General features: G+C 40.0%; 1 protein-coding gene and 1 long non-coding RNA gene across 4 annotated transcripts in view; one reads left to right on the top strand and one right to left on the bottom strand.

Annotated features, from left to right (window-relative positions):
• LOC139038709 (uncharacterized) overlaps positions 1–24,820 on the top strand; it is a 448,893-nt gene that overhangs the window by 257,806 nt on the left and 166,267 nt on the right. The window lies entirely within an intron of this gene.
• TRIP11 (thyroid hormone receptor interactor 11) overlaps positions 16,694–24,820 on the bottom strand; it is a 69,300-nt gene continuing 61,173 nt past the window's right edge. For all 3 annotated transcript variants that reach the window (XM_020875936.2, XM_070477942.1, XM_020875937.2), the window contains 3 exons: positions 24,535–24,651; positions 23,392–23,536; positions 16,694–20,117 (listed from right to left, as the gene is read on the bottom strand). In XM_020875936.2, the coding sequence (XP_020731595.2) occupies positions 19,897–20,117; positions 23,392–23,536; positions 24,535–24,651 (483 nt within the window). In that variant the 3' untranslated portion in view covers positions 16,694–19,896. The remainder of the gene's footprint in view (positions 20,118–23,391; positions 23,537–24,534; positions 24,652–24,820) is intronic.

Below are 24,820 nucleotides of genomic sequence, written 5' to 3'. Positions count from 1 at the left end.
TCAGCGGTTTTCCAGAAGAAGGGGTGGGGAGCCTGAGGGAGTGGGAGATAGGAGGAGTAGGGAAACTGGCTGACACCAACTCCAGACGCCAGCTTGTGCAATGCAGACCTCGCAGAGGACAGCTCCGGCCGGCCTCATCCTGGGATTCTCAGGGCCATGTTCTTGCTTGAATCAAACTTTGACCCTGTACCAAATCAACGATCTGTACACCTTAAAGGTACACAGTGTTATATGCCAATTACATTTCAATAAATCTGGGAAAACATTTTTAATTGAAAAAAGGTGTCCCTTGGCTTGAAAGTGATTTTAACAAGTAACCAGGTGATTTGAAGAGAGAGGGTAAAGCAGAATGATGGCTAAGAGTAATACTAAAAGCACTGCTCTGAGTCCTTTACATTTGTTACATTGGTGGTTTCATACCACTTCTTTTTCTTTCTTTTCCTTTGTTTTTTAAGCATTGTCTGTGTATGCGTGCCCGCAGTCGTGTCCGATTCTTTCTCAACCCCGTGGACGGTAGCCTGCTACGCTCTTCTGTCCAAGAGATTTCCCAGGCAAGAATACTGGAGTGGGTTGCCATTTCCTCCTCCAGGAGATCTTCATGACCCAGGGATCGAACCGCATGTCTTACGTCTCCTGCATTGGCAGGCAGGTTCTTTACCAACTATGCCACCTGGGAATTCCTTTTTAAGCATTAGATCCTTTTTTTATCAAATGAAATTTTACTAAAGACCCGATTCTTTTCTCTTCTTTCTTTTGGCCGCACCACATGGCGTGTGGGATCTTAGTTCCCCAATCAGGGATAGAATTTGAATCCCCTACATTGGTAGCACGGAGTCTCAACCACTGGACCACCAGGGAAGTCTCAGTCTCTATTCTTTAAAAGATGAAAATGGATTGGTAGCAGTCCAAACCCTTCCTTCCCCACCTGCATCTTCCCTTGGGCCCCTCAACACAACTCTACCTCCAGCTGAGAAAGCACTGATGAGGTCCTTTTTTCTCTTTATAAGTCTGTGCATAGGATCTGCTATCGCCACTGTATTGCAGGGGGTTAAGAGAGGTTAGTTTACTTCCCCATGATAACACAGCTATTGATACCACTGAAAGTCCAAAGACTGCATTTTTAGCCTTTTTAAAGGGCATTTTTGTTGTTGTTGTTGTTGTTAGTAAATGGAGTCCTCCTCATGACGATACATTTGCCAAGAAAGGCAAAATGTTGATAGTTGTTGAAGCTGAGTGTCCATTATACTATTCTATTTACTTGATATATGTTGGACATTTCCCATAGTAAAGTATTTTTAAAATATATTTACAAGGTTATTCACTGCTCTCATTGCTTGGAATAGCAAAAAGAGTATAAAGAGACATATCATCAATCAATTCAGTATTAATAGGGTTAAATAAAGTAATGTGCAACCAATAGAAAAAAGTGGGCATATAAGAGTACATACTGGATGACAACTTTAACATGGAATTCAAAATGAGGTAAAAACTGGGAGGGGGCACAAGGGAACTAATGGATGCTGGTAATATTCTAATTAGCTGTCTAGATGCTGGCTCCACAGGAGTGGGTACACCTAAGATTTGTGAAGTCTTTGATTTGTAAAGTTCATTAATATTAAAAAAAGAAAAGAAAAAAAAGATTTGTGAAGTCTTATGTATGTTGCACTTTATTTTTAAAAAGAAAAAGACTGAAGCAGTTCCTTATGGACTTATAATGAAAGATTTCCAATAAACTTTATAGATCAAAATGGTAGAATATCAGTAATTTCACATAGATCAAACTAATATCTTAATAAGTGTATCAATACATTGTAGAACCATGTGTAAAGCATGCCACCGTTTGAGAAAAATGTATATACACAAGTTCTTGCTTGTATATGTATAGAAAAGACTACTCTAGAAGGATAGAGCAAGAACTGTTAGCGTTTTTTGTCTCCTAGGAAGGAAATTGTGTAGGTAGCTGGGAAGGAGATATAAGAGAAGAGTTAGCCCTTTCCTGCTCACCTTTTGCTATAATTTGAATTGTGAACCATGTACCATATTTTGTATCTATTTAAAATATGAGACTAATTTAGCAGCATACTGTATTTGTGTAGAGCTCTTTGGCGGGGTAGAAGGAGGCTTAACTGACTTAGTCCATTACCTCAGTTATGCTGTCAACCCTTCCGAAGGATAAGGAGAGAGAGGAGATCAATATGACTGCTTTCTACATGAACAGAAGGAGTCTCGAAGACAAAACTGCCCAGAGATCCATCTTGGACCAGAGATCATTCCTGCCTTAAAACTATAGGATTGGAAGAGGAGAGAGAATAAGCATTCCAATAAAAGTCTGAGTCTTGATTTTTGCCGATTATCTGATGGGTGACCTTGGACAAGTCACTTAATCTTTAAGCATCTCAGTTTCCTCATCTGTAAAATGGAGATACTATTTATGTCTTAGGGTGGCTGTGGGAATGAAAAAAAGTGTTAGTCACTCAATTGTGCCCTATTCTTTGTGACCCCATGGACTGCAGCCCACCAGGCTCCTCTGTGCATGGGATTTTCCAAGCAAGAATACTGGAGTGGGTTGCCATTTCTTTCTCCAGGTGATCTTCCCAACCCAGGGGTCGAACCTGGGTCTCCTTCACTGCAGGCAGATTCTTTACGGACTAAGTGATGAGGAAAGCCCTTTACCCTCATGATGGTCACTGTATCTAAATTCCCACCCATACACACTGCTCCCCAAAATATCTTTAATAACTAGTAAATTATCCACTTCCATGGCCGAAACAGCCTCACTCACCATTGAGCAGGTCAAATTGCTAGAAAGTTCTGTCTTGCATGGAATCCAGATCTGGAAAAGACCCTGATGCTGGGAAAGACTGAAAGCAGGAAGAAAAGGGGGCAACAGAGGACGAGATGGTTGGATGACATCACCAACTCAATGGACATGAGTTTGAGCAAACTCTAGGAGATAGTGAAGGACAGGGAAGACTGGCGTGCTGTAGTTCAGGATTGCAAAGAGTCGAGAGCCTGAACAACAGCAATGGGTTACTATCGTCCATGGTTCCTATTAATAATTCTCCCCTCTGCAGCCATGGGCTATTCCCTCTTCTATGTAACCAACTTCCTTTTCGTGAAAACAGTTCCGCCCCTTGCCCCTACTGGAATCCCCTTCCCCAGGCTGAACAACACCCTCCCCACCAACCCCTGCAGATCACACGGCCCTGCAGCAGCTGAGTCTATCTCCTCCCTGAGCTGCGTCTCCTCTTGGTTTGCACTGGACTTGCACCAGTGAAACAACCTGCGGTCCACAGACTGTCCAACACTGTCTCCTCCATCCCACACTTGGGTTGCTAATTTTTTTTAAGGAAGACAAGGTCTACACTCATCTCTATTAAATTTTCATCCATTGTTCAGGATCTTTTTTCAAGATGACTTCTCCTGTCTAAAGTATTAAGTATCACTCTCAGCTTTAACAACTACAGATATGTTGATCTTGACTGTCGTGACTTTGTCAGAGTTATCAATAAAAAATTTACTGGGACAGGTGCTTGAGTGAAGCCCTCAGTCCAGGTTGCACAGATCCACTTATTTTGTCAACATTTTGGGGCCGCTGCTGATTGTCTAATTTGGGGTGCCACCAACTCCTCTCACTCAGCTTACATTTCTGCAACCTGTCCACAAAGACTGGGTGAGAGATTTTGTCAGATGTCCTGTTAACATCAAAATGCACTTTTTAAAAAAAAATCACATTTCCTGATTTAGCAATTGTATTTTATTTTTATTTTATTTTTAGCAATTCTATTTTAAAAAAGAAAATGAGATTTGTTGAGCATGAACCGCCAAGTGATTGTGGTTGGTTTCTCAGAACTTCCTTTCCTAAGAGTTCTTTGTTTGTTTTTGGTTTTTCATTACAAAATAAGGATCTAAACCTCTGCCCCACCTCCCATCATCAGAATCAAATACATCATGACTGCAGAACAACAAACAACATGTAAACTGTAGTATAAATGTAAATAGTTATCACCTGCTGAATGGAACTTTCCTGGCTCCAGTGGAGCTCAGTTTGTTCACAAGGCCACAGGTTGGAAGACAGATGGACTTTTTTTTTTTTTTTAAAGATAATACTTTCGGACTTTCCTGGCAGTGGTTAAAACTTCATCTTCCAGTGCAGGGGGTGCAGGTTCGATCCTTGGTCAGGGAGATAAGATCCCACATGCTTCATGGTCACAAAATGTAAAACAGAAACAATATATTGTAAGAAATTCAATATAGACTTTAAAAACAGTCCACACCAAAAAAAAGTTGTCTTTTTTTTTTAGATAATGCTTAAAATTGGTGGCAGGGGATTCACAAAATTAGACATGCAATGATAGATTTTGATGATTAATACTAAATTGTTTATTTTTTCATTGTCAAAAAATAACTACATTGCAATGTCTTTCTAGGAAAAAATTAAAATGGGGGAGGGGGCAATATTAAATGTCCAGAGTTGTGCTGGGCTCTCCACACATCCTCTCCTTTGACTCCCACAATAACTCTGTCAAATAGGAAAACTCTTCTTTTTGCAGAAGGAAAAACAAACCCAGAGAGATCAGAGTCACACAGACAGTAAAGAGTCCAGATTCAAGCCAAGATCGAGCCAGATGGTTCTGGAACCAACATTGCCTCCAGCTGACCAAGCCTTGCTTCCCCTGACTTTGCTCTTATTCAGCTGGTGCCTCTTCACCCTCGCTCCTCAGGAACACCCCGGAACTCCCTGGGCTCTTCCATCATTACCATCTCTTTCTGTTTTCTTAGCACCAGTATAGTCTTTTGCTTCTCGAATTGTCCAAACGTGGCCCCAGACAACACGAAAACTAAAATGACAGCCAGTGTTGAAGAATGGTATTGGGCGGCAGCCCCACTCCACAGGGCCTCCTACCCTGGGGAGGCGGGAAGTTATTGTCCTGATGCCCCAGTGGCTTCTGCTCTCCTCCTCCCTCCAGCAGACGTCTCAGTCCGTCGCCTCCTCACCAGCTAGTCCCGACTTAACCCTCTGAAATCTCACCATGTCCCACCAGTTCTCCCAAACGGTGCTCCCTAAGTTTCCTAGTGATCTCACGGCCAAAACAGTGACCTTTACTCCATGCTGACTATTCCTTTGTCTCTTTTGTGGCAGGACAGAGAAGGGGGCGTGAGAGAATGGTCACTCCCCAGGTTACGTCCGAGTCCCTGGGACTGCCACCAAGTGTAGGTTCTCGGCTTCTTGCAGGACAGAGAAGGGGGCGTGAGGGAATGGTCACTCCCCAGGTTACGTCTGAGTCCCTGGGACTGCCACCAAGTATAGGTTCTCGGCTTCTCGCAGGAAAGAGTTCAAGAAGGAGCGACCGCAAAGCGAAAGAAGGTCTATTCAGGGAGGAAACACACTCTATAAATACAGTGTGGGGACCTCAGAGGGCAAGTGTGGCACCAGGGTACGGGGTTGTCACATTTTTGGGGATGGGGTGGGGATTTCCAGGAATTTTATTGTTCATGGGAGTGAACTTTTTGACCTCTATGGTCAGAGTGCCTGTGGGTGTATCACTGAGCACGCTGATGTGTTACAGTGAGCGTGTACTGAGGCTCAAGGTCTAGTGACAGACAACTCGCCCGCCATCTTGAACCTAGTTGGCTTTCATCAGTTTATGTCATGTCCTTGGGCTATGTCATTCTTTTAAAGGATGTGCCCTTTCCTGTCCCACTTTGAAGTGTTTGACCGTTGATGACCCATCTTCTCTCTTGTGTCCATGACTCTAAGTTACCCTGGTTTTCCTATGTGACTCTATGTGACCCTGACTACACTTTGTCCAGACACAGCCCCTTTTATCTCCTCCTCCCTAATAAGCAAAGAGTTCCACAAAGTTAGATCCAGCCTTTCTACTCTTTGGTACTACCTTCTTGTCCTGGGATCACTGGTCCCATAGCTATTATAGGACATCAGTCTCATAAACTGTCAGCATTTTACACACAACACTAAAATAAACACCTCTCACATCCCTGACTTGTCTCTTGTTCTGCAGACCCAAATGTTCAGCTACTTATGGAGTATTTCCCCCAATCCATTTCTTCTCCTGACTTACTGGACACATCTCCTATCTTATCAGACATGTATTAGTTTATTCCCATGAACTAATAAAAAAAATCAAAATGATTCCACCCTAGTGGTGGTTTTTGGTTTGGGGGGAATGGCTACCCACTCCAGCATTCTGGCCTGGAAAATTCCATGGACTGTATAGTCCATGGGGTTGCAAAGAGTCGGATATGACTGAACAACTTTCACTTCACTTCACTTTGAAGGGTGGTGCTTTGTGGTTTCTTTTCCTTTTTGATAAAAATATCTCAATATTTTTAATAGAAACAGCTCAATATTTGCTGGTAAAGTGACACATGTTCTCATATTATGCTCTATATTTTAAGTTAGGGCTAACTAGTATGCAGCTCTATCTTAAGGTACCAGAGATTCAAGCTCCTTTCGTCTTATTGCTTGGCATTCTCTAGACACTCCTCTGCCTTTTCTGATATGACACATTGCAACCACACCCACAATTCAGGAAGCAGGATAGAAATTGATAGTCACACCTCAGGGGAAGGGACACTGGGAGAGGTGGTCTGTGTTCTGAAAGGTCACAAACTACTTACCTAAAAGTCTGGAGTTCTCCTACTGTGAAAGCAGAGCATGGATATGAGAGGACAGCAACCTCTGCTTCTTGAAAGGAAAGCTATGACAAACCCAGATAGCCTACAATGCAGGAGACCCAGGTTCAATCCCTGGGTCAGGAAGATCCCCTGGAGAAGGGAATGGCTCCCCACTCCAGTATTCCTGCCTGGAAAATTCCATGCACAGAGAAGCCTGGCAGGTTACAGTCCATGGGTTGCAGAGTCAGACATGACTGAGTGACTAACACTTTCACTTTTTTTCAGACAGAGTATTAAAAAGCAAAGACATCACTTTGCTGACAAAGGTCCATTTAGGTAAAGCTATGGTATTTCCAGCAGACATGTATGAATGTGAGAGAACCATAAAGAAGGCTGAGCGCCGAAGAACTGATGTTTTCAAACTGTGGTGCTGGAGAAGACTTTTGAAAGTCCCTTGGACTGCAACGAGATCAAACCAGTCAAGCCTAAAGGAAATCAACTCCGAATATTCATTGGAAGGACTGATGCTGAAGCTGAAGCTCCAATACTTTGGCCACCTGATGTGAAGAGCCAACTTATTGGAAAAGACCCCCATGCTGGGAAAGATGGAAGGCAAAAGGAGAAAGGTGTGGCAGAGGATGAGATGGTTGGATAGCATTGCTGATTCAATGCACATGAATTTGAGAAAATTCTGGGAGATAGTGGAGGACAGGGAAGGCTGGCATGCTTCAATCCACAGGGTCACAAAGAGTCAGAAATGCCTTAGTTACTGAACAACAATAGCAACCTCTGCTAGAAACCGTTAGGAGCATCAGCTTAATGCTCAGTTTCTCTACTTTCTTTTCCCATCTTTATTCCATAGTGAAGATATTTCTCTATTGTCATTTGTAGTGCAAATATTTTCCTCAGTTTGTCTTTTGCCTTTTAATCTTCTTTATGATATTTTTGGAAACACGTACATTTTGCATTTTTAAGTATTTAGATAACTTCATCCCATCCTTCATGGTTTTTGCCCTCCTTTGTCATGCTTATGTTAAACATACAATGACCTTTAAAAGTATTGGTTCTGTTTCTCTGGAGAAGCTGGACAAATGCAGGACTCTAAGCTAAAGTTTTTAACCTTGCTGAGCTTCAAGTTGTCAGCTGTAAAATGGGTCCAGTGGGTAAGATCCAACACTTCCAAAGCAGGGGGCACGGGTGATCCCTGGCCATGAACTCAGATCCCACATGCCTCACAGGACCATGAAAAAAAAGGGGGGCAGGGAGCAAAAATATATCACAGTATTATAAAGGAGATAGTGTTCATAAAGCACCTAGCAGATGCTGAGGCACAGTAGGCCCTCAGAAAAGGTTAGTTCTTTCTCTCTCTCCTCTCTCCCTTTTTCTCTTTCCCATGAGGCACTGAATGGTCAACAGTGCAAATATTGACCCCCACCAGTCTTGAGAATGTTAAAAAAGAACATTGCCTCGAGGAGGTGACCAAGTCCTGAACCTTATAACTCGTTTACTGTAACCCCCTAATTTTAAAAATGTGAAAACTAAGGCCCAGAGAGATGAATTGATCCAATTTTACCCAAGTTCCTATCATTAGTGGCAGAATAGGGACTGGAACACAGGTTTCTGAACTTTTGCTCCAAGATTTCTTCTCCTGATACGTGTGGTCTCATGTGTTCTTTAATGTAACCAACTTTTCGAGGATGTCAGGATTTTTTGCACATACTTGGAATTCTCAGGAAATTCAGCAAATCATGAAAATACTTGGACTTTTCTCATGGATTGTTTTAACTGATTGTGGTTTTAACATATAACCAAGTATAAAATATGAGATCTTTACAAAAAGATTTTAGGTAAGCACACTCTGCCATGGGGCCCCACCAGAGCAACATGCAAAAAATATAGCTAATAGCATTCTGCTAATTTGTCATCTCTGTTTCCTTTGGGCCTGTTTGCTTCCTGACACATAATGGATTGAGGTTTGGGGCAAACTTAATATTTTAAATATAACTTTATAATAGAATGATATCCAAATTACCTCATTTCCTATTTATGGTCTACACAAAACAAGTGACTCTCAGATTCTTGAATTTACCAGACCAGTAAAAATCAACCCCTTCACAAATTAGAGAGAATATTATTATGCTGTCAGCTTTTAATTGCTAAATAAAATTAAAAATGTATACTACTATCGTATATCATGTCACCATGTTACACAAAAGAATGGACTTTTAACACCAAAATTAGGAGAGACTGTGGAAACTTCTCTATGGATGCAGATGGGGTGTCAAATTTTAACAACACTCCCAGAGAATTCTGAAACAGAAGAGGCATACATTATTTTACCATCTCTATTGTTCTACTAAAAGGAACAAGACTGGCTCTTTAGTTATTACAGTTTTAAGACATGCTATGTGAAAATGCTTTCAAACTAAAAAAGGGAAGTAAGTGAAATGAGAGTTGAAAGTCAATCTTGAGTTGATAATCATTAAAGCTGGTGATAGTTAATGGGTTCATTGTGCCTCTCTCTCTACTTTTGTGTCTACATCTAAAATGTTAATAAAAAGTTTTTAAAATTCTTTAGAAAATACAGCATTATGTTAAGATTTGATAAAGCTAGGTAGTGAGTATGCAAGTATTTATTCTGTATCCTTTAAACACACTTTCCTTTAATTTTTGCATTTACAATCACTGCTTTGAAGTTTTTGTTGGCTAAATTCAACACTTAGACCCACGCAGTTTCTCCTAACTGCTTTTTTCCTATGTATGGGTCACACTTTCTTCTTTGCTTCACTCCTAATTTTTGGCTGAAATCTGGACAATTTAGATTATACTTGTAGTGCTATTGATTCTGATATTTTTCTGATTTTTAAAAACTTGATTGGATTTAAGCTGAGAAATCTGTGTCCCTCAGGAGAGATTGCAAATGCTGATGGTTCTGCTGTTTTTATGTTATTTTTATCTTTTGGGGGCACTTCCCCGGTGACCCAGTGGCTAAGACTCTGTGCTCCCAATGTAGGGGGCAAGGGTTCAATTCCTGATTGGGGAACTAAGATCCCACATGCCACAGAGCATGGCGCCCAAAAAAAGCACTGCTATTTTCATCTTTTTTACTCTGGCTTCCCAGAGGGCATTCCTGCATGGCTTAGTGGTCATAGAGGCTTGCTCGTTAAACTCCTCAAGCCCAAATTGTTTCCGTCCATTGCAGTGGATCTGCGTGTGGATTGAGAACTCTCAAAGGCCAATCTCACGATGGCTTAAGGCTTTTCTTCCCGCCAGGCTCTCTTGGTTCCCTTCCCAGTGAAGGCCCTTCCATGGCTTCCTCAGTTCCAGGGACTCCCCATTAAATTCCTACTGGTGGGTCACTTTGCTCTATGTGAAGGGAAACCTCAAGCCAGCAACACTGGGTTTTCGCTGAGTTTCCTTCCCAGTTCACCACCGGTGAGTGACAAACTCATGTGTTTTTGCAGCCTCCACCCCCACCCCTCCGGCCCCCATCATTGAGTTCAGCCCTTCGGGCCACTGGTTTCCAAGGCTGATTGGTACTAGAGACACTGGGAGGTCTGGTGAGTGGGGAAGCTGCAGGCAGGAAAGCTACAGATGTCAGTGGTTCTTAACCTGCAGCTCTAGAGGTTTTTCAAATATCAATATTTTTCAATTTCTTGTCTGCTGTTGGTTGATTACCAGAGCCCCCAGATGGTTGTTTGTGATCATTTTAGTTTTATACTTGTTTTTTGTAGGGAGTATTGGCTGACACCTTCACACTGCCCTGCCCAGACGTCCCTCCTAATATCCTTGTTGTCCCTTCTTAAATGTTTAGAGTATTTCACACATACACAGATACAAATTAAAGGATGACAGCAGGGGTAAAATTACTTTTCACCATGTAAAACTAATGTCTCAAGGGAAAAAACCAAAAGTGAAAAGACTTCTAAAAATGGAAGTATTAATTCTTTCAAGTAGCAATTCTGTGGAGAATTGATGTTTACCATCATCAATATTTTTCAACACAGGAGCTACAGTTGGCAAGTGCGGTCCTAAAGGGAACAACACAGTTTGAATGCCTGTATCCAGACTATTCTAGTAGTAAATTTGCATGAGGCCCTACAAATGCCTTAGAGAAATGACTTTGAAATGCTTCCAACATTTTTCAAAGACTATACATTCCATGTGAGTTTTCAAAAATAAAAAATTACCTCATTAGTCTGCAACTTGTAACTTTATCACCACTATCCCCTTTTTATTTGCAGAGAGTGCCTGAAAATCCTTTTGTAAAGGGATTAATGTGTTAACTCCTAGATGACATGGTGGTTCTTTAAATACAACTAAACGGAAGGAGCTGCATAGGAAACCTGAGCAAACTTGTTACTGTCTTTCCAACTTTTTTCTTTCTTTTTTTAATATTTACTTTATGTATTTGGCTGCACCAGTGAGCTCCTTTAGTTTGGCATATGGGATCTTTTTTAGTCGGGGCATACAAACTCCTGGTTGTGGCATGTGGGATCTAGTTCCCTGACCAGGGATCAAACCCGGGCCCCCTGCCTTGGGAGTGTGGAGTCTTAGCCAGTGGACCACCTAGGAAATCCGCCAACTCTTTTCTTTAAATGAAATCATATTTCCCTGCAACACCTGGGATGATCCATGCTCTGGGACATGAATGCCCTTTAAATACATATCCATTTACCCATGGGTCCAGAGGGCTAGAGGCTGATTCACCGTTGTTGGAGGGAAACTTCTCACAATATAATGTTCTTCAACATCTAAAATGCCTCATAATTTACAAAATAAATAACGTGTCTTACATTTTTAACAGTCCAAGTACATCTAGAAAACAACTTTACCAAACTCTTAAGCTACATTAAGTTCACAAGTATTTTCAATCACTGAGATTTAATTCTTTTTTTTTTTTTTTTTGAGATTTAATTCTTGAGGGTCAAAAACAGTTCACTGAAGTCTAAGAATATCAGAGGTAAAAAGGAGAGTATGCTTGTTTAAAAAAAAAAAGTCACAGCTGAAAATGATCACAGTCAAAATATCATTATAGTGCAAAGTATTAATTTCTCAACCCAAGAAGGGCTAAAAGGCAGATACACAGCAATAGCCAAGGCAGAAAACCAACTAAGGGTTCAAATATTTGCCTTAAGGGGGATGCACTTATGAACATTCTTGAATTTTTCTCTATCTCCAAAACAAATATTGTTGTAATTATAATGGACTAATAATTTACTGGATGTATTAAATTATAATAATAACATGCCATAAAACTTTCAGATATATGATATATATTCATATGACCTAAATCCCAAGGATAGGAAAACAAGGTTCAAGTTAGTAATAATTGGTATTCCAATAGAATGGGTTTGGGCAAGAACTGTTTCTTATCTATGTGTCCTTCCCAAAAGCACTGACAGATGTTCAAATCTCCCAGCTAACAACTCCCTCCACCCTACTTTCCTCTCCCATTATCCCCTTTCCTAACCTGATTTCTCAGAAGAGTTGCCTATAAACACCATCATCACTTGCTCAGCACATACTCAACCTACTTAACATGGCTTTTGTTCCCACCATTCCACCATCACTTCTCTAAGTCAAAACCAACAACTTCTGAGCCAGTTCCTAAATCTAAGAGATTCTTCTTACAACGTATCCCATCAGAGCAACAAGCACTCCACACTTTTCGCCTCTCCTTACCGTCTAGAAACAACACTTGGATTTAGTAATACCCTATCCGTGACACTCTTATCCACTTTTTGGCAGTGATTATCACAACTTCTAACATCTGTGTAGAACTACAGACTTGAGTTGGCATTTCCACTAGTGGTACATTTATTCACTTAATAAATATTATGAATGAACATCCTGGATTGTGAAGTCAAGTGGGCCTTAGGAAGCATTACTATGAACAAAGCTAGTGGAGGTGACGGAATTCCTGTTGAGCTATTTAAAATCTTAAAAGATGAAGCTGTTAAATACTGTAATTTTGTGAAATATAGCATCTCAGTTTGTTTCCAAGGCAAACCACTCAACATCACAGTACTCCCAAGTCTATGCCCCAACCACTGATGCTGAAGAAGCTGAAGTTGACCAGTTCTATGAAGACCTATAAGACCTTCTAGACCTAACACCAAAAAAAGATATCCTTTTCCTCATAGGGGATGGAATACAAAAGTGGGAAGTCAAGATACCTGGAGTAACAGGCAAGATTGGCCTTGGGAGTATAAAATGAACCAGGGCAAAGGCTAACAGAGTTTTGTCAAAAGAAAACCCACTGGTCACAGCAAACACCCTCTTCCAACACAACGACTCTACACGTATACATCACCAGATGGTCAACACCAAAATTAGACTGGTTATATTCTTTGTAGCCAAGGGTGAAGAAGTTCTATAGAGTCAGCAAAAACAAGACCTGGACTTGATTGTGGCTCAGTTCATGACCTCCTTATTGCAAAAATCAGACTTAAATTGAAGAAAGTAGGGAAAACCACTAGGCCATTTAGGTATGACCTAAATCAAATCCCTTATGATTATACAGTAGAAGTGAGAATAGATTCAAGGGATTAGATCTGGTAGACAGGGTGCCTGAAGAACTAGAGATTTGTAACACTTTACAGGAGGCGGTGACCTCACCATTCCAAAGAAAAAGAAATGTTAAGAAGGCAAAGTGGTTGTCTAAGGAGGCCTTACAAATAGCTAAGAAAAAGAGAGGTGAAAGGCAAGGAAGAAAGGGAAAGATACCAAACTGAATGCCAACTTCCAAAGAATAGCGAGGGGAAATAAGAAACCCTTCTTAAATGAACAATGCAAAAAAATAGAGGAAAACAATAGAATGGGAAAGACTAGAGATCTCTTCATTGGGAGATATTGAGAGGGTAACAGGCAAGAAGGCCAAGGGTCTCCAAAAGGAGGAAATAGGCTGCAAGTGTCAGACATTTTTCTCTCTTAAGCGGCAGGAGGAAACAAACTAGCAATATTTTTTTCCTTCTCTATACGAATTTAAAAGGAGGTTTCTCTTAAAATACTGTGTTGCCATAATGACACCTGGTTTTACCTGAAGTTGCTGCTGCCGCCAAGTCACTTCAGTTGTGTCCGACTCTGTGCGACCTCTGTGTGACGGCAGCCCATCAGGTGAAGTTAACTATTCTCAAACCTTGAGTTAACCAATGCATTTTCCTTATGGAAATGTTTGTCTTAAACTGTGTTAATATACTATGCATTTACCCCAGACTCTGGCTTCCAGTCAGTTATGCCTAATGGCTCAGAACCTACTTGACAAACCATTATTTTATACTCAGACATTGTTCCCCTAGTCTATGTAAACGAAACTATTTGTATGGTAATCTGCCCTTCTACAAGATTCAAGTCAATTGTTTTATGGCCCGGGATGAATCGTCTGGTGCCAAAATTATCCCAAAATACCTCTTATGGATGAGGGGCCTGGTGCCATTCTGAGTTTTAAGACATTCCTTTCTTTCATTAACAGACTGCTAGTGACTATATAACATCCAGCTGAAGACTAGCAGGGGGTACTCTTTCTGCCCCCTTCTGATGCCTATGTCAGAAGCTTTCTCTATCTCCTTTATACTTTAATAAAACTTTATTACACAAAAGCTCTGAGCGATCAAGCCTCATCTCTGGTCCCGGACTGAACTCTTCTCCTCCAGAGGCCAAGAATCCCAGCATCTTTTCGTGGGTCAACAACAACCTTCCAATATCAAGGCAGCATTTCATACAAGGATGGGCAGGATAAAAGACAGAAATGGTAAGGATGTAACAGAAGCAGAAGAGATTAAAAAGAGGTGGCAGGAATACATAGAACTACTACACAAAAAAAAGTCTTAAATGACCCAAGCAACCACGATGGTGTGATCACTCACCTAGAGCCAGACATCCTAGAGTGTGAAGTCAAGTGGGCCTTAGGAAGCATCACTAGTTTCACGTCCATGAAAACTAGTGGACGTGATGGAATTCCAGCTGAGCTATTTCACATCCTAAAAAGATGATGCTGTGAAAGTGCTGCACTCAATATGCCCGCAAATTTGGAAAACTCAGCAGTGGCCATAGGACTGGAAAAGGTCAGTTTTCATTCCAATCCCAGAGAAGGGCAATACCAAAGAATATTCAAACTACCATACAATTGGGCTCATTTCACATGCTAGCAAGGTTATGCTCAAAATCCTTCAAACTAGGCTTCAGCAGTAAATGAAGGTAGAACTTCCAGATGTACAAGCTGGGTTTCAAAGAGGCAGAGGAACCAGAAATCAAATTGTGAACATCAGCTGGATCAGAGAAAAAGCAAGGGAATTCCAGAAAAACATCTATGTCTGCTTTATTGACTACACTGAAGCCTTTTACTTTAGTGTATGGGTCACAATAAACTGGAAAATTTTTAAAGAGATGGGAATACCAGACCACCTTAGCTGTCTCCTGAGAAATATGTATGCAGGTCAACAAGCAACAGGTAGAATGAGGCATAGAATAACTCATTCCCAATTGGGAAAGGAGTATGACAAGGCTGTATATTCCACCCTCCTTAACTTATATGCACAGTACATCATGCGAAATGCCAGGCTGGATGAATCACAAGCTGGAATCAAGATTACTGGGAGAAATATCAACAAATCAGATATGCAGATGATACCACTCTAATGGCAGAAAGTGAAGAGGAACTAAAGAACCTCTTGATGAGGGTGAAAGAGGAGAGTGAAAAAGCTGACTTGAAACTCAACATAAAGAAAAAAAAAAAACTATGATCATAGCATCTGGTCCTCTCACCTCATGGTAAATAGAAGGGGAAAAAGTAGAAGCAGTGACATATTTTCTTTTTTTGGGCTCCAAAATCACAGTGGATGGTAACTGAAGCCATGAAATTAAGATGCCTGCTCCTTGGAAGAAAAGCTATGACAAAACCTAGGCATCATATTGAAAAGCACAAACATCACTTTGCCAACAAAGATCTGTATAGTCAAAGCTACGGTTTCTTTCAGTAGTCATGCACAGACGTGAGAATTGGAGCATAAAGACGGCTGAGCTCCAAAGAATTGATGCTTTCAAATTGTGGTGCTGGAGAAGATTCTTGAGAGTTCCTTGGACTGCAAAGAGATCAGACCAGTCAATCCTAAAGGAAAATCAAGCCAGAATATTCATTAGAAGGACTATTGCTGAACCTCAAATACTTTGGCCTCCTGATGCCAAGAGTCAACTCATTGGAAAAGACTCTGATGCTGGGAAAGATTGAAGGCAAAAGGAGGAGGGGAAGGCAGGAGAGGAGTTTGTTAGATAACATCACCAACTCAATAGGTGTGAATTTAAGCAAGCTCTGAGAGAGAGTGAAGGACACAGGAACACGGTGTACTGTAGTCTATGGGGTCACAGAGTCAGACATGACTTGGGTGACTGAACAACAAGAAATGAATGAATGAGTCATTTGATCCTTACAACCCCTTAAGTTTAATAGGTGGGCATTATTTTAGAGACAAGAAAAATCAGTTACACAGTGAAAGTATTTTGTTAAAGGTCACACAGAAAGGTTCAAAATCTGTACTCCAATCCATCTCTCAACTTTAAAACTCATGTTCCTTCCAATCCTACCACATGAATAGTTAAAAATATACAAGTTTTAGGACTTCCCTAGTGGTCTAATGGTTAAGAGTCTGAGCTGCCAATAGAGGGGGCAGGGGTTCAATCCCTGGTCAAGGAACTAGGATCCCGCATGTTAAAAGTGTGGCCAAAAAAACAAACAAACCAAAAAAACAAGTTCCACATCTAAGAAAAACTGAGTACATAGTCAATTATTGTGCAGAAAAACCAAGAGCCCACTGATGCATACTATTACCTCTGGAAAAAAAAGGCCTGGCTAAAACCTCTCATATCCTCTTTGCACACATAACCTTGAGCATCTACTAAACTGTTCATATTTAACATTTCCAAAGCTCAAACACTATCCTAACAGCAGACATCCGGTGAACACTTGAAGATATTAGCTTCAGTAGTTCATCAACTGCTGCTATAAACAACATGTGTAAGTCATTTCTCCCCCTTCTAAAGAAAAAGTCAGCAGATGTTTGCTAAAAAAGTTTTTTTTTTATTGTGGATGAAGACATTGCCAGTTTACATATATCATTTTTATTTGGACTAGTTTTTCTGCCTTGCAGTGCTCCTGAGAAATTCAGAAATGCACTGACTTTAGTTCCATAAAATACAACCCAGTATTAAGGTTGGACTGTAAATATTCCATAAGATATTTCCCTAAAAGTCAAAAGACAACTTATCAGTTTTAACTAGAGAAACCTTAATAAGTTAGAAAGTAAAGACTGGCAAATAATCACTAATGTCAGATCATTAAAAGTACCATTATTTTTTCCACAAAAGTGAAAATTTTTTCCAAAGGAATATATAAATGTTATACTTGATGTTTACAAAATTAAAGATACATTTTTATTAATGGAAGATGTTTTAAATACTTTGATATATGAAAAACTTCATTAGCCTTAAAAATAAAATTAATATGCCTTAAGTATGACACATAATAGTGCTTTATCAATAATTCTTATTTCTCTCTTGTTCCTGAAGCAGTACTGTTCTGTTTCCCATCTCCTGATTGGAAAAGTATTTTGACTTTTCCCTCCTTTCAACTGTCCATTAAAAGGTTAAAATAAACTTGAGGCTTTATTTGAGGGGGATTTTTAATATTTAATTGGATGGTTTTAAGAAAGTCAATCCTTTTCCCCCATGTTTTTGTTGTTTAGTTTATAACTCAATAATGACAGGAACTAAAAAATAACCATGAAATACAGTATTATGCTAAAATCAAATCCAATGGCTGGATGAATTTTCTACTACAATAAAGCAGTTGAAAACCATTAGGAATGTTGTGGAAAACTGTGGCAGCGATGGTATAATTCCACCACAAATTTTAGTAAGTTTCTAGAGGAATAAACAGTAAAATTACTGTAGTTAAAGTCCTGCAATAAAATTAGCATTAGCAATGTCCAACTGCTAACATCAGAATTATATGCTTCATCACTATATGATTACTAAGAAGATTCCTTGAGCAGATGGTTCATCTCTGACACAACTTAATTCAGAAAAGTAGATGAGTTATGTCTGGTTTAGATCAACAAACACTTAGTATGCATACCAGTGAGCTATAGTTTCGATGATTATACAATTGAAACATTAGGTACTACAGCGTTAGGACAAGGTCACATACTTTTAAAAAGAGCAGCCATGTAAGGTCATGGTGGAATGTTTAGATATGCAATCCACCCATAACAGCTTTCCAACTTCTGTTAAACTATGGGGTGAGGGGGGATAGGCTGTTTGGAAGCCGGAAAGGAAATACTGAAAATATCATAAAAGGCATTTAAAATATGATGACATGATACTTATACCCACCATGCATCTCCTTTCCAAATTAAAAGAGGACATTTTTTTCTGTTATTATATTCCTTCAAAATAAAGGATCATGTTGTCTTTTTTATTTTTTTAACTGAGAAACTTTTATTTCAGATGCTCCACACTGAAATGAAAATTCAATGGCAAGCAGCAAATAATTTAGGATAGTCAGTGAAAGTAAAAGTATCTTTGAAAGGACCTTATAAAACCTAAGAGGAATCATTTCATAGAGAAACAATAGTGGACAAAACAGACAGAAGGCAGTTTGATAGTTCTAATATAGAACTGGTATGACAACTTCCTTTAAAGTATACTAAACAGAGAATGGCGATATAAATAAGTTAGCCAAGGAGACAGGGGGCGTTTCGAAGCAGCAATGTCTAAGTTACTAGATTTTCCAGAAAAACAAGCTTTATCTAGCAACACATGATGACTTCCAATCCTCTAAATACAGTACAAAGTATACAGTTAATCACAGCAAAATTTACAACGACCAAATTTAGCCCTGGCCAGGGCCAGGCCTATTTACATATTTGGATTAGTATCATTTTCATTTGTCCTTATTATACAGATGTTTCTATTTTAAAGGCATATCAAAATTTACAAAATTTGCAAAGAAATGTCTTTAAATGTACAACTTCAACAACTAATACAAACATGAACATCCTGATATAATTAAACTGCAAGTCAGGATTTTTATGAAGGGTTTATAAAAGAATTAAAGGGATACTCCCTTACCATTAAGTTCCAAACACCTGGTGCTGCTGTTGCCCAAGTGATCTCACTGCCCTCGTGACTGTGAAGATAACGGACAACCCCTGGGTAGCCGTCCCTCTCACGTCAACACCTCAGACAGAGGCAGGAGGTGGTGTATCTAGTGATATTGCTGATTATAGTTCTGTAAATGCAGCTGTACAATTTAACACTTAGATCAAAGTTGTGAGTAGGGGTGTGGAAACATTTTTAGATGGTATCTTTAAAGAGACACTTTAGCTCTTAAAGCGAAACCATACAATGACAATATGTACTTAACAGTGAAAAGGAAGAAGCATCTGATAGGTTCAGCAATGTAGAAGGATCTCAAGGGAATTACGGTGAGTGAAAAAAGGCCATCTCAAAAGGTTACACTATACAATTCCAGTGACTGGCACTCTTGAAATGACAAAATTTTAGAGGAGGGTCGTGAGGGGGTGCCAGAAGGTAAGGAGCCGAGAGGGAAGAAGGTGGCTATGACTGTGAAAGGGGAGCAGGAGGGGATCCTGCATGAAACCATGTTGTCTCTGCTGTGGTCACATGAATCCACACACACACGATGAAACTGCAGAGAGCCAGACAACATGCCTTCTACCTCAGGACACCTGTCACCTCCAGGGACAACCTTGTTCTTGGCCTAAAGATAAATAACATGCTTTAGATCAATTTTTACACTTTGTGGATAAGTCACTACTATTTTCTTCCCCCCCTTTTGTTTTTTTGGTAAATCTACTGATTATCTTTAAAAGATTAAAAAAAAAAACAACTATACGTCTCTAGTTTAAATGATCTTGAAAAGGAAAGAACTTATAGGTACTAGTATTTTTGTCTTTCTTTCTTACTTTTATAAACTAAAATTAAAAAGAATGTTTCTAGCTTAAGTTAGGTCAAATGAGATGGGAAGAAAAGGAGATAAGATAGCAAACACTTCCTCCTTTAACTCTTGTGATTTCTAAAAGCATTAAGAATATTAGTATTAAATTTAGAGAAAGTATAACTGCAAACAAATACTAGACTTTTTCCAAAAGGCCACTTTGTGATAAGGTATGTACACATAGTGTTCATGGTTTTTTTTCTTTAAAGTGCTATATATGTCATCTCTGGCTTGAGAATAATCTATTGCTTTAAAAGGTCTTTCAGCACAACTCCGGCACTGTTGTCAGGCGACACTGGCAAAGGCGTAAATGTGGGCAGAACATCTGAGATGGGTTTCAAAAGGAGATGCCCAGGCCCGCCAGGTCCAAGTCCAGCTGGGTTAATGAGAGGCACAGCTGCAGAGCGGGGAGCCAGGAATGGATTCACATCTGTTCTTCTACCAGCCCTGGATTCCGCTGTATCTAAATGACAAACAAGGATGATTTAGTCTCCCACATATTATCTGGTCACTGGTATACATGTGTTTTAGGTTCTGAGATTTGGCCCCAAAAAAATTTAACTTATATGCTGCTAGGTTTTGGATCTGATAAGCGGGGTCTATGAAACACAGGTGAAAGAAGCAATAAATAAGAGAAAGGAATGGGAGAGAGAAATATTTGTATGCAGAGCTAATATAATTAAACACATTAATACCTGTCTTATACTTAATACCAGTTGTGTGTGTTGTACTGTGTGCTGAAAGTATTAGTTGCTCAGCTGTGTCTCTTTGTGATCCCCCAGACTTAGTGCTTCAGGCACCTCTGTCCATGGAATCTTCAGGCAAGAACACCAGAGTGGGTTGCCATTCCCTTCTCCAGGGGATCTTCTAGACCCAAGGATCGAACCCAAGTGTCCTGCACTGCAGGAAGTTTCTTCATCATCTGAGCCACCGGGGAATTCCTATCTATACGGAATGAGGGAGGGAAGGAGAGATGCAATCAGGTAGAGACCTGTGCACCTAGAGGGGGCAAAGAAGAGGAAGGGGATTACACAGGCAAAGATACTCTCTGGGGAGTAAGCCATTGAACCATAGAGGGAGCTTCCCAGTTCTGCGGATTAATGTCATTTACTATAACAACAGTGTTCTAAAAAGTGTTTTCTATGTTACCAGGCAAATTCTATCTAACCATTTGAAAGAAGGGAGGACTTGAGAACTTGCTTTGCCCAAATAATTTAAACGGTCGTGAAAAAAACTGGCATCCATATTATAATAACAATCAGATTTAACATTAATTTACCAAAACAAAAAGCAATATATGCACTACATTAAACGGTCATCTTTTAGACATTCAAAGGTTTGAAAACAATTCTCATTAGATTATTTTTCTGTGAAGTCAGGCTGAACAATTAAGTTTTTACTGGAACAGCACTTAGTTTATGCCCTAAAGTCTTAGTGGACAGAATTCTGCTTTACCCAAGGCCATTAACAACTTCTTTGTTCAGAGACAAGCAACCCCTCAAAGACACCCTCCTCAGCAATGGGAAACTCAAATAAAAGAGGCCTCTAAAACAAAGGAAGCATTGAGACAAATGTATCAAATCTACTTATCACTGAGCATCCTTGGGTCCCTAAGCTGTACTTTTTCCTGTGAATGACAATTTTCCAAACTCTGAAAGAGCTACATGGTAAGCTCTGGCTTTTGTCTCTGAGCAACACAAATCAAGCTGGCATGTGACTTGCTAACTGAAGTGGGGAGGTGTACAAAAGAACAGGAGAGGAAAGAAGGGGGAGATCTCTGGCTCGGAAAGATCCCACATGCCTTGGAGCAACTAAGTCCACGTGCCACAACTATTGAGCCTGTGCTCTAGAACCCAGGAGCCGCAACTGCTAAAGCCCGTGTGCCCTGGAGCCTGTGCTCCACCATAAAGGAAGCCACTGCAATGAGAAGCCCATGCGTGGCAACAAAGAGTAGCCCCTGCTTGCTGCAACTAGAGACAAGCCTGCACGGCAATGAAGACACGGCACAGCCAAAAATTAATTAAAAAAAAAAAAAAGCTAAAATCTAGTATAACAAGAAAAAACTGTTTTTAGTATAGTTTACACATTAAAGTTAAGACTTTTCTAAAGCCTAAATTTAGTAGACAAATCTTTTACCTAAAATAATTTTACTACTTTCACTGTCTATAAAAGTTCAGGAAAATAGAAATATTCATCTAAGTAAGGACTAAAGAAGGCTCCCCTGGTGGCTCAGACGGTAAAGCGTCTGTCTGCAGTGCAGGAGACCCAGGTTCGATGCCTGGGTTGAGAAGATCCCCTGGAGAAGGAAATGGCAGCCCACTTCAGTACTCTTGCCTAGAAAAATCCCATGGATGGAGGAGCCTGGTAGGCTACAATCCTGGGGTCACAAAGAGTTGGACATGACTGAGCAACTTCTGAGAGCTGAGAGAAGGACTAAGGAAGTTCTTAAAATTTCAGAATATAAATTCAGTATTTTATCCAAATTTAAGTACCGAGCAAGTGACATAAACTTGAGAGTATATAATATGTACCTTTACAGTCCAGCTAGCAAACATGTTAGTCTATTAAAATATGAAGATTTCAGGTAAAAGATAGAACCCTTCCAACAAAGAATCCGTACAGAGTCCAATGGGCTTGCCTAGTGACTCAGACTGTGAAGAAGCCACCCGCAGTGCAGGAGGCCTGGGTCTGGTCCCTGGTTGGGAGCACTCCCCGGAGATGGGGATGGGAAACCGCTCTGGGCAGTCCCACGGACAGAGGAGCCCGAAGGGCTACAGTCCACTGGCTCGCAGAGTCAGACACGACTGAGCGACTGAACACGCACGTGCACACGGACAGAGTCTGATGGGTCATACTTCAGTTTGAACTCAGGAACCTTTACTGCATGCCAATGCAGGGGACGTGAATAGCATAAATAAGATCCCTACAACCAAGTAGGATAGAAAACTACATCCACATATTGTAGAACCACCAAACCATTTGCTTCCAGGCAGGCCTTTCAACACGTAAAAATGCTTCATAATGTTCTTGGATGTCTAAGCTAGTTTACTAAACTGCTCTTGTAAATATTATTAACATACCAACTTTGGTTACTGAGTGTAACACTCAAGATTATCACACGGAAAAAAATCTTTCTCTAACTATATAAACTACAATTCTAACTCTGACTAGCAATAAGCACTATTAGTGAGAAAGGAAAATGGGTGAACAAAGGTTTACCAGTTCCACCAAGCACTCCCAAGAATAATTCAAGGTGGCTTATGCAGAGAGAGGATTATTCTAATACCTCGTGCAAAGAGTTGACTCATTGGAAAAGACCCTGATGCTGGGAGGGATTGGGGGCAGGAGGAGCAGGGGACAACAGAGGATCAGATGGCTGGATGGCATCACTGACTCGATGGACATGAGTCTGAGTAAACTCCAGGAGTTGGTGATGGACAGGGAGGGCTGGTGTGCTGCAGTCCATGGGGTCGCAAAGAGTTGGACACTACTGAGCGACTGAACTGAACTGAAAGGGAAAATATTTCATATTGCTTAAATTAACCTAAGCTAATTAAATATTAGATTACTTTAAGAATATATATATGAAGCCAAAATCTAATGCCTTACTGGAATTTTGGAAGAAGTCATTGCACATTTTCAAAAACACTAAAACTTCAGTTGGTATCACTGTAAAACATAATCATAAATCATCAACTTTTTAAATTGTAGAAAAGAAAGTAAGTATCTGATTTTACCTTTAAAACTTTCTGGTGTACTTGTATCTAGTTTTCTCCTTCCTGGTGAATCTAGAGGTTTCATATCATGAACAGAAAGCTTGGGTGGTGGAACAGATGGATGAGATTCTGTTTCTAGAAATTTAACAAAAAGTTCTGAAAAAGACTAAGAAGAAATATTTTGGATATATTAGGCAGATAATAAAATTATATTCACTACAACTAAGAAACTGTACCAGCTATTCTAATTCATATTAAAAACTAGTCATGCTATCTGAATCATTTCTTTATAAACAAGCCTGATGAACAATTAAAAGTGTTACTATTCTAACTGATACACAGGTATCGACAGAAAACAAGCATCAAATAATCACATTTTTCTACAGTAGCACCCAATCAATGAGTACAGTAAAAGGTCACCAGTAATATTATTATCAGATTAAAATAATGTAGTGTAGAACTTTCCTTGAAATTTTATGCCACTCAATTTAAGAGTTCTTTCACCAGCTTTAGGTAAATCACCTATCCTTAGTTTCCTCTTTAGTTTAAAAAAAAAAAATAAAGAAATAAAGAAGTAAACTCCACATTCTAACTCACAGTGGTACTCAATTCAATTAATACTCATTTTAAGCCTCCTGTATGTATGGGGTCATGTTTTCATGTTAATTAACTGCTACCTCCTACCAGAATGTCAGTTTTTGAAGAAAAGCACTTCATCTACATGGCGTGTAGCTTGCATTCCCCATGCTCAGAACGGGCTGACACACAGCAGGCGCTCAATAAGCATTCAACTGGCTCAGCGACTACAGAGATACACACAGGCACGAAACAGAGCCTCTGTCTCTGAGAATCTAATAGCTGAGTAGTAAGAGACAAACGATTATGTGCTGACAGCAGTATGATAAAAAACAATGGAGGGAACAGTTATTATTTCGAAAAATAAAAGTATCATGTAAACAAAATGTTAAAACCTACATGCAATGAAACTATTAAAACTGGCTTACTGTCCATAAGCTAATCACCTCTTTGGATCTCAGTTTCCACAACTCCAAAATAACAGGGCTATATAGAATAACCTGAAAAAGAAGTCTAATTCTTTGCAAACGAATGTGATGCACAACCATGTCACTGCTCCTATTCAGCAAGAACAACGCCAACCCTTACACTGTTAAGCAGAGACTGCTGACTTGGTCTTAGAGGTGTGCTGGGAACACTCTTCGATCCTCCTCCAAGCCACCCAGTCATCCACCTGGCAACACCGCCCTGGTCTTCAGTCAGCAACTGAAAGATTATTTTAAAACAGAAAAATATGACCAATACAAGAAAAGAAAACAAGCATTTTTACATGATTTCAGATGGCAGTAACTCAAGCTTTTCAAGTCCATTTCCCAGTTTCCTACTGATGGAACCTATATATACACTGAAATGTCATCCCAAGCACTATCTCAAA

The sequence above is a fragment of the Odocoileus virginianus genome, chromosome 16, assembly GCF_023699985.2.
Source record: "Odocoileus virginianus isolate 20LAN1187 ecotype Illinois chromosome 16, Ovbor_1.2, whole genome shotgun sequence".
NCBI lineage: Eukaryota > Metazoa > Chordata > Mammalia > Artiodactyla > Cervidae > Odocoileus > Odocoileus virginianus.
This window is presented reverse-complemented; position numbering and strand designations above follow the sequence as displayed.